A 10,607-nucleotide genomic window follows, 5' to 3' on the forward strand; every position below is an offset into this window, starting at 1 on the left:
TATAATCATATAGCCCTACCAAGTAGGCTACAGCAGGTTATGGTAACAGCAGACGCGCTCACATGGACAACTAGGCATGCGTGGTCATGCAAACTGGAAATACTTCCTGGTCCATAAATGTACTGTCACATGACACTAAAAGCTTTACTACTGGAATGTATAGGGTTTCTGTCATTGAATGCGGACTTTTATCATAACACTGATGTCACTCTTATCAAGGTGACATGACAGGTTAGTGATGATTATCTTCTGCTTGAGAGATAGTTATTTGCATGATAAGCTACGTCAAACGGGCCCAGCACAACAAATCGTGCTAATGTTATTTGTGCGGCAGCGGGCTTGTGAAATGTTCTATATTACACGGGACTGCTGACAACGTTGTTTACATTATTATATTGTGATTTATACAGTCTAATGATCTAAAAGTGTATGGATGTTTTGAAAACAAATAATAGGGATTGAATGTGTTTATATAAATGTGGAGAAATAAGCCGACGAAATTCACGTTTTGAAGTTTATTGAAAGAGAGTGGGCGCCACAAAAATGCTCTTTCCGTCACTTCTTACTTAAGCATGAGTCAGCATTTCCGTGTTGCTGTGCGTGTGTGTGTGTGTGTATGTGTGTGTGCGTGCGTGCGTGTGTGCGTGCTATAGCGGTGTACATTCCCCCCCCAAAAAAGAAGCATGAATTCATCTATTTTTCCAGCCCTTGAACTTAAAGGGGAACAACTGTAAAATTGGGAAATTTGTATATATGCCTTAAAAGGGAAATTTACCGAAAAATCAATTTTCATGTGTATTTCTAGTCAATCCATGATGCATACCATCTCGAACTATCATCATTTCGCGTGCAGCTGCATCAAAGCTATCGAAACGCGAGATCTGTGTTTACTTCATAAAAAAGTCTCATACCGCATTAAAATACGTCAGACCAGTTTTTGCGCTCCAACTATGCCAGTGATTAACAGCTCTTGCGTAGTTCAACAGAAAGACCTCGCGTGGGAGCGAGAGGGGAATCTCGGGAGTTGTAGGAATTGAATCAAATGGGCAATTTGGAACATCAGGACTGATGAGGGCATTCAAAGCGAGATATCCAGACACAGAGGTCGTTTTAAAACGCGATTTTTTTTGGTGAATGTGTCTACTATTGAATAATGAAAACAATAAATCCACTGGATTACAGGATAAAATTCCACGTTAACCTTTCTGACTCATACAGTGGAGCTAGAGCGAAAACAAGAGCAATGTCACAGCGTTACACTCCCCCTCTCTCGCTGCGGTGCTAGATAGAACTTTGTAGAATACAGCAAATACGAAATTAAATTAAAAAAAAACGTTCTGATCGATTCAGAGATATAGCATATATGCATTTTATGAGATAATATTGTAACGAACGGCGGGGCAGAGCAGCTTGCCTTAAGCGGGTATCGAACTCGCAACCTTCCGCTTACAAACCGGCCGCGCTAGCCACAACACCAAGAGAGTTAACTCACTTGGCGGAGCTGCTAACGGGCCTTACACAGGGTCGTTACAATATTGTGTAGCGGGTTCACAATTTTACCATTTTTGAGCTCTCTGCCAAGCAGTGAAGCCTGCGGGCTTAGGGGAGAGTGTCTCACCCGATGTCTCACATTACCTCACTTTCCCCTACTAAATTTGCATGTTTGAAATCGTTTGAGTCTTTTCAGAGAATTTGAGATGATTTGGGGATGGAATTCCAAACACGCTAATTTAGGGTCCATTGACGTCCATTGGTTTTTGGCTAAAAATGCTATCAAGTTGTGGTTAGTGACAGAACCCAGGTAAACAGAAGTGTTGATTGTCCAAGGTCCTTGTCCATAGACTCATTTAAGGGTAAGGAACCAAATATGTGATTTAGCAAGTTGGGTGAACTATCCCTTTAAGGCACGTAGACACATTTCCCAAATTTGCAGTTGTTCCCCTTTAAAGGTAGATGGTAGATATGATGTCACACGTGAAAACAGAACAATTCCTATCAAATATATTGTAGTGAACAAGAGCGTACAATTGTCCACTTTCTTTCCATGTCCCTCGGTTTCTCAGTTTTTGGTTTAATTTCTCCAAAAAATAGCCAGTTAACAGCTGCCTGGATGAGAACCAAAGATATTTGAATTCTACCGGAGACGCTCACAACTGTACAACCAAACTTTTGATGCATGGGCTCTGTCAAAGGGTCTCTTTAAAGGGATACTTCACTGATTTCTGACCTCAAAATTGTTGTCCAGATCACCTTACAAACATGTGGGCATGTGAAAAGCCCCCTCCACTACTCCTGAGGTGTTCAGTGGACATGTGCCACATGAACCTCGGTTACAGTCACTTTCCCCCATTCTGTAGATCAAAAGATATTGCTAGTTTGAGGTTGTGTTAACATGAAAAGTAGGTTAGACGTGGCTGGAAAGCACAAAGCACTATGGATGTTGTACTCATCATTCTGACATATTACTTCCTGGTCTAATAAAAGGCTATTTTCTCACGTATTTGCGCAAATTGTTTTATATTTTCTAGCTATTTAGACAACAAAGACCACTTATAACTTGCTGTTGAGCCCTGGTGACCATCAGTGAAATGTTCCTTTAACACGCTCTATTGTCTAGTATGTTGCATCTCAGTTTTTGAAAAGTCTTTGGCAGCGCCACCCTCTCATTTTTGCTGTGACGTCATATCCCAGAGTCTACCTTTAAAATGTGTCGACTCATGCTTCACGTCTCCTCACTTTGCTCCACCTCACATGTTTTTTCTCTCTCACTGATTTCAGAGCATTTCAGTCACACACTCTCTATCATACGGACTGCCATCTGCAGTGACTGACTGTTGTTTGTTGGACAAAATATAGTTTCAATGTTGCAAACTACTTTTTCAAATCATTTCAGTGAGCTACATGTAACTTAAAGGGGCAATCTGTAATTGTTTGTACATTTTTTACTGAAATAAATAATAATATAAATATAAATTTAAATAAAAATTATATATAGCCATTGAAGAATATAAGGGTATAACGTATAAATGCCTTGTGAGCTTAGTTCAACTGTCTTGCTCCATCAGAACCGAAAATATAAGCTTGTTTTACTAAATTTTTTGCAAATAATGCAATTGTAGACAAACTATGTATAGCTTCATAACATGGTTAAAACTATACTTTTGATCTCATGGATGGTCGGTCTTTGCATCCATAGCTCTGTCTATGAAATGGAGTGGTTACTTTTCTCTTGCCCCATCCCTCAGCAGTTTACCAAAAAGTGGCGGGGGCCCACTTTGTTGTTGTATGAATTACAGATTGCACCTTTAAGGGTAACTTGTAGCTCCGTTACCATATGTGAAGTAATTAGCTTAGTTAAATAGAGGAGCTTCCCCAACACTATTATTTTCTCCTGCTCTTTCTATCCCTCTCTCTCTCACATACATACATACACACACACACACACACACACATATATAGAATATCTGGAACATAATTTGATCTATCATGTTCAATATTGTGAAGGGCTCGGTACACAATGACAAAACACATTTTCTTACAATTTTGGCTTCTTTGTACCGTTGGCTTCTGTAACTCATTAGAAATGTAAATTGGCTTTGATAGACAACTATCCTTCATCTGTAGATCTTGATTTTTTTGTTCCTTGTTTCTCTCTTTATGTTTTCAGCAGCTTGTGTCAAGAATCATGTCTCTCCAAAGCCCCCGTACCTCAGTGTTCACATTTCAGTCTGCAGTGCACAGCTCCCATGTGCTCCAGTGTCTTAACCAACAGAGGCAGAGGGATGTTCTGTGTGATGTGACAGTGGTGGTAGAGAACAGTAGCTTCCGTGCCCACTGCTCTGTGCTTGCCTCCTGCAGTGACTACTTCCACACAAGGATAATTAACCACACAAGACAAAGCCTAGTCATCAACCTGCCTGATGAGGTCAATATCAGAGAATCACAGTGGTTTTAATTTAGTCTCTGTATAGAGTTTTGATAGCACCAATTATGTTTGTAGTGAAGCTTTTGTTTGAGATAAGCCTAGCCTTTGTTTAGTATTACATGGTTTATTTTGTTGTATTAGTGAATGGATGGGAAATGTAGGTAGAGATTGAATGTAACTTTCTCTTGATGTTTTTCCCTATAGGTGAGAGTGGATGGGTTTGAACCATTGCTACAGTTTGCATATACATCCAAGTTGCTCTTCACCAAAGAAAACATTCATGCAATTGACAGATGTGCCAGGTTTTTAGGATTTCACAACTTGGAGTCTGCCTGTTTTGATTTCCTTATCCCAAGATTCTTAGACAGTGGCAGAACTACACAGGTCAGGCGAAGGGACTGCTGCCAGAGCAGGTCCCCCAGTGTCAGTTTAGACCACACTATAGACAGAGACCGTATAGATGGAGCCCAGGCTGCTGATGCAGAGTCACAGAATGCAGGTCAGAAAACAGGAAGTGACAGGGCACAGTGTTCAAATGTCAGCCCCACTGAAAAACCACCAGAGTCACAAAGCTCAGTGCCTTTAGGAGAAAATGTTCAAACAGACTTCCCATCCCAGTGTCCCAAAAACCCACAGGTCGTGGTCAACAGCGGGCAAGAGCAGTTCTGTTTACAGAACTGTGGCCCACAAATGCCACCCTCATCAGATGGATTGACGTCCAGTGGTGTTTGCCCCATCCTTGCACTGCCATGCCCACATGATGACAAAGTAGAGTCTGCCCAGGGGTTCTCTGACAGAGACATTTTAGAGATGGGGGGAGTGTATAATCAGAGTGATATTAGTATGGTAGATTGCACCCTGCCTTGTGATCTGCCATCCCCGGACAATATGAGCAAACCAAACCTTGTAGAGGTGACAGATGGAGAACTGGATCAGTCTGTTGGAGCACTTATGGTGGAAAGTGTCTGTAACCCAGGTTCATGTGGCACATGTCCACTGAATACCTCAGGGGTAGTGGATGGGGCTGAGTTTTTAGAGCAGACAGAGGCTGGTCTGGATAGGAGTGTGGCCGTTGGTCTAAATGATCCTACACTTTCTAGTCTGAACTATGAGGAGGGATATGGAGAGAGGAGCAGTGTGGAGAGGGAAGTGGCCGAGCATCTCGCTAAGGGCTTTTGGCCTTCACAGTCTGAGCCACTCCCCCTGGACTCCATGGACCAACCCAGTCTAAGGAAGGCTGCAGAATTTCATTGGCTGAAGCAGCTGGACCTGACCTCTAGTACAGGTGATTGCCCCTTCCTCAGGGACCTGGGGGCTGGTGAAGCACAGACTCCTGGGGCTGACAGCCTGTCCCAGTCAGAGAGGAGTCTTGACATGTCCTCTGTTAACTCTGGTGAGGATTCAGACCTGGACACAGATGGAGACACTGAAGCAAACAACAAAAGAGCACTAGAGGTTGGTAATTGAATTCAAAATTCTGTAACTAAGGAAATACATGTGGTGAGTATATGAGCGGTTGACTCCAGTGTTCTTCAGGTGCAGCTGCCCTTCCCAGTGGAGAATATCTCATCTCTGAGCCGCAGTGCCTTCCAACAGCTTCTGAGACACCAGCACTTGACCCCGGATCAGCTGGACTTTGTGCATGACGTCCGGCGTCGTAGCAAGAACCGCGTGGCTGCCCAGCGCTGCCGCAAGAGGAAGCTGGACGGCATCCATAAACTACAGTCCGAGATTAACACTCTGGTTTGTGTCTATTCAACTCTCATGTCTTTGTTCATCTGGTCCTGCTATTTTAGCATCCTCCCCTTACTGACTGACTGTAGCTTCATGATTCGGTATTTGTTCAACAACATCCATAACTGAGTCTTTCATTTGTTTCAGAATGTCAGTGACAGTGGTTTGGGTTGTAATATCATGTTCCCTTCACAGAGAGGTGAGAAGGAGAAGCTCATACTAGAGCGCAGTCAGATGAAGCAGAGCATGGAGGAGACGCTGCAAAGTCTGACTGGGCTGTGTCAGAGTGTCTGCAGGGAGGCAGGGCCTGAGGCAGACCAGCTACAGCTCCTGGCCAAGTTCTCCTCCTCAGAATTCCCCATGTCAGTCCTCCTCACCCCCATGTCCTCCCCCAGCCTTGTGGGCCAATACCAGGACCCCTCGGCCAGTGTGTCCATGGATACTTGTCCCTCAGAGGATACACCCACTGGGGAGACTCTCACTTCCACCCATTTCTCTGATTCTGAAGGACCCAAACCTCCACAGTCCAACTTAGAGACAGAGGAGGGGCCTGCTGACCCCCAGAAATTTGCCCCCTGCTCCATCGTGGAAGTCTGTCTGAATTTAAACAGCAACATATGAACTCTCACTGTTCATTGTCTCAATCTGGAGTTTGTATGGACTGTCAACCAATGCACATTATGAATTACTTACTGTGCATTTGCTTTTTCTAATCACATTTTTTCCTAATAACTTTTAATACTGTATGCATTTCCGTCTAATTGAGGTATGTAAGTTGATATAGAGAAAATGTAAATTGCTCACGACATTTCCATGTCGTTTTGCAGCCTTTTATGTGTAGTAACCATGTAATTAAAACACAGTATTAGTAACACAATACGTTCTTCCTGCTCTTTAGGTACAAACCTTGATCCACTTGTTTTCCCCAGTGGTGTCCAGTCGCATAACAGTTACATAATTTCAAGCAGAAAGCCCAGAGATTCTGACCATCATTGGACCTCCATTGTTTTATCTCAGGGATACACTTTGCCCAACCATCTATCAGTGTTTTTTGTTCTGTAATTGTCATGGCTGTAACCATTGATATATTGGGTTATAACACATGTATAACACTTTACAACAAGAGATGATCATTATGATCATGTCAATGCTTTAGTTTAATAGAGTTTGTCTTCTGAATTATGTTCCACTGTATTCATGCAAGTCCTTTGAAAATTATGCAAACCTTTATGGAATTATTCAGGATTTCATAAAAACAATATTACAAACCATCTCTTTAAATAGCATTATTTAATTGAGACACTGTGGCAAAGCATAATATCCATGAGATGTAAAATATCAGCATACCTGTTCTGATATTTGTGCAATGGCTATATTATGTCTTGTAGCATTATGTTGGAGGAAAATTAGAAGCATCTCTGTATTTACAATGCTATATGCCTTATGCAGTGGCCCATAGAAAATCCAACGAGATGTGGAAAAGGTAAATTAAGACATAAGGTCTTAGTCTATATTCCTCTTCCCAAGCATTGTTGCACATTCATTGTAACATTTATTGAGTTTATCTTTCCTCATGTCTTAATGTTTTATATTGATGTCTTCATCAGCATGTTAATTAATTTCCAAATAAGTATTTTGGTTGCACCTTAAGGTAACAATTTTACAATATTGAATGTATGCTTTTTGAACTGAAAATTAAAGACTGAATAAGAGACGTATCACATTCTTTGTTTTACTGACAAGGGGGACAGCAACCGGTTGCATCTCAGAGATGCACTGTTGTATGCACTTCACCAGCATAGCCAGTGGAGGACAGTATAAGCATGAACATGGCATCTACACACTGGAATACAGCTAATACTTGATGAATAATTCTGAGAGTGTGTCTCCGATACTGCAGACTAATAACTGTATCATACAAGTGGGATTTTATTTTATAATTATTATAAATGTCACATAGGTTACTTAAATGTGTAGTAGGCTCTAAAGTCATTTTGGTAACACTTTACATTAGGGTCACATTTGTTAAGCGTTTATAAATGGTTTATAATGACTTAATACATCCCTTAAAACCAGTTTATTATAAATTATAAAGCATTTACAAACAGTTATAACTCATTAGTTTAGATTGTTCGATATTCACTTGGTACTTGCCAAATAGGGAGCTTGCAATCAGGAGCCAGTTATTAATGCTTTATAAATGCACTTATAAATGCTTTAAAAACTAACCCTGATGTGAAATCATGCAAAATGATTTGCAGTGGTTGCACAGTTGGTAAAGTTATTTCCTGAATTGCAGGGATGATTCGGCTGGCACCAATACATCTTTACATACAGTACAATGTGAAGATCTCCCAAACTACAGTACAGCTGTCAGCATGTTTTTTTAACCATGGCCCTTGAAATCCTGATGTCCTTGTCAACACGTCAATTTAAACATATCCACCATGCAGGTTCACAGATTTTTTTTGTGTTGATATATCTATCTACTGTTTACCCCTAATCTGTGGTCACCAAAGTGTGGTTAGTGCTCTGAGCTGGTTTGGGTATACAATAAGAAGACTACATTGATAATTAAGTCACGCAAGTACTCTTCTAACCTATGAACCTATGGAGTTATATGTATAACTGATGAAATGTCACATTATTAACCATTTATTAATTAGTTATCAACATTTGTAACTGATAAAAGTTTACCTTAATGTAACGTGTAACACCATTGATTATGTATGAATGATGTACCATAATTAATTAATGAGTTATCAATATTTCTAACTCATGAAATGTGACATTAATGTAAAGTGTAACACCATTTCAAGATTCAAGATTCAAGATTCAAGATTCTTTATTTGTCACGTGCATACAAGTATACAGTGAAATGCAAAAGTGACAGTGCCACAGAGTAGTGCAACAATACAATAAGTTTTAAAATACAATAAAATAAAAATAGAAGTACTAAAAAATATACAGTATGGACAGTATAAACAGTATAAACAATATGAACAGTATAACCGGTAAGCATATAAGTAAGCAATATAAATAGCAGATGGATGACTCTGTGTGTGCATATGTGTTAAGATGACAGTGCATGTGTGAGTGTCTTGAGGGGGGCACTGGTGGGGTCATCGTTGATGATTCTGATGGCGTGGGGGAAGAAACTCAGCCTTAGCCTCTCTGTTCTTGCTGCATGACAGCGGAGGCGTTTTCCTGACCGCAGCGGCTGGAACAGTCCATGTTTCGGGTGGTGAGGATCCTTCATAATCCTGCAGGCTCTGGTCCTACACCTCCTGGTGTACAGAACATGGAGAGGGGGGGTTGGAGCTCCCATGGTTTTTTCCGCCAGGCGTACCACCCTTTGCAGAGCTCGCCTGTCCTGGGCCGTGCTGTTACCGTACCAGACGGTGATGTTGCCAGCCAGGATGCTCTCCACAGCTCCAGAGTAGAAGGACTGAAGGATCCTCTGGGAGACTCTGAATTTCCTCAGTTGCCTGAGATGGAACAGGCGCTGCCTTGCCTTTCCCACCAGAGAACTGATGTGGGTAGTCCAGGTCAGGTCTTCTGAGATGTGGACTCCCAGGTATTTAAAACTGTTCACCCTGTCCACAGCAGTCCCTCCGATGTCCAGCGGTGTGTAGGCCCTTAGTTTTTGTGCTCTCCTGAAGTCCACAATCAGCTCTTTTGTCTTGGAGACATTCAGGATGAGACTGTTCTCCTGACACCAGAGTGACAGGTCCGCCACCTCGTCCAGGTAGCCTTTCTCATTGTTATCTGAGATCAGCCCCACCACGACCGTGTCGTCCGCAAACTTGATGATGGAGTTTTCGCTGGACTTAGCCACACAGTCGTGGGTGTACAGGGAGTAGAGGAGGGGACTAAGGACACAGCCCTGGGGGGACCCTGTGCTCAATGTGAGTGAGCTGGAGGTGTGTCTACCCACCCTGACCACCTGTGGCCTGGCCGTCAGAAAGTCCAGGATCCAGGCACACAGGGGAATGTTCAGTCCTAGGCCAATCATCTTATCAGCCAGTCTGGTGGGGACTATGGTATTGAACGCTGAGCTATAGTCTATAAACAGCATTCTCACATAGCCCCCCTTCTGCCTGTCAAGGTGAGAGAGAGTGGTGTGGAGGACCTGGGAAACTGCATCGTCTGTAGATCTGTTTGGTCTATATGCGAACTGCAGTGGGTCCAGGGTCGGAGGGATAATATAAATTTACCATTTATAAATGACTTATTATTATTATTACTAACATTAATTATTGAGTTACAAACATTTGTAACTAAGCATAATGAATGTGCCTACATTACACCTACAGTATAAAATCTAAAATAAGGCACTCCAAGTGACCTCGTCTTACCTTTCATAAGCAATTATGAACAGTAATGCCTGTTTATAGGGAACATCAAGTAAAGTGATCCAACATTGCATGATTCATACTAAGTAGTCGTAAGCGAAGAATTCACATCAACTGTTTATTCATGCTTGTTTATACTATAGTAATGACAGAGATGGCATTCACTTTTAACAAAACATAACCCAATAAGAAACCACACGGCTACTGGCCTGCTGTGAAAATGAAAATAGTTAAGCGAATAAACAGTTTGATATGTGCGTTTCACATTGGCATCAACTTACAGGCTTGCTCCAAGTGATACTAGCCAACTAGCTACTACCTAACCTCATTTGACATTTTGGCTAGCTAGTGAGCAACACCAGTGGCCCTACACAGCATATAGAAAACTGTGTACTAGAGCCCTGCGCGGGACTGTTTTCTTCATCCCGCTCCCGCCCGCTCTCACTGAATTTCTGACCATTACCGCCCGCGACCGCAGGGTGCGTGTTACACTCCCGCCCGCTCCCGCAGTGTGTTATGTCCACTCCCGCCCGTGTCCGCAAAACTCTGAGAATTTCTGGCCGCACAATAATAGAGATGCATTGATTTTGTGT

General features: G+C 42.1%; 1 protein-coding gene across 2 annotated transcripts; it reads left to right on the plus strand.

Moving 5' to 3' along the window:
* The first annotated feature begins 113 nt into the window (after positions 1-113).
* bach1a (BTB and CNC homology 1, basic leucine zipper transcription factor 1 a) lies at positions 114-7,365 on the plus strand. Of its 2 annotated transcripts, none has more exons than XM_083694998.1 (5): positions 114-231; positions 3,671-3,925; positions 4,130-5,380; positions 5,462-5,668; positions 5,855-7,365. In XM_083694998.1, exons 2-5 carry the CDS (start codon positions 3,686-3,688, stop codon positions 6,278-6,280), a joined length of 2,124 nt encoding a protein of 707 aa, XP_083551124.1. In that variant the 5' UTR covers positions 114-231; positions 3,671-3,685; the 3' UTR covers positions 6,281-7,365. The 2 variants fall into 2 exon arrangements, with proteins under 2 accessions (XP_083551124.1, XP_083551123.1); XM_083694997.1 differs by having other exon boundaries at positions 115-231; positions 3,668-3,925.
* The last annotated feature ends 3,242 nt before the right edge of the window (positions 7,366-10,607 follow it).

Source organism: Argentina silus, assembly GCF_951799395.1.
Source record: "Argentina silus genome assembly, chromosome: X".
Classification (NCBI taxonomy): domain Eukaryota; kingdom Metazoa; phylum Chordata; class Actinopteri; order Argentiniformes; family Argentinidae; genus Argentina; species Argentina silus.

Bases quoted from the DNA above. Each gene is read 5' to 3' on its own strand.
- bach1a (XM_083694998.1), top strand. From the start codon at position 3,686: ATGTCTCTCCAAAGCCCCCGTACCTCAGTGTTCACATTTCAGTCTGCA. The intron at 3,926-4,129 runs GTCAATATCAGA...TTTTCCCTATAG, and splicing joins TCATCAACCTGCCTGATGAG to GTGAGAGTGGATGGGTTTGA. The intron at 5,669-5,854 runs GTTTGTGTCTAT...TTCCCTTCACAG, and splicing joins AGTCCGAGATTAACACTCTG to AGAGGTGAGAAGGAGAAGCT.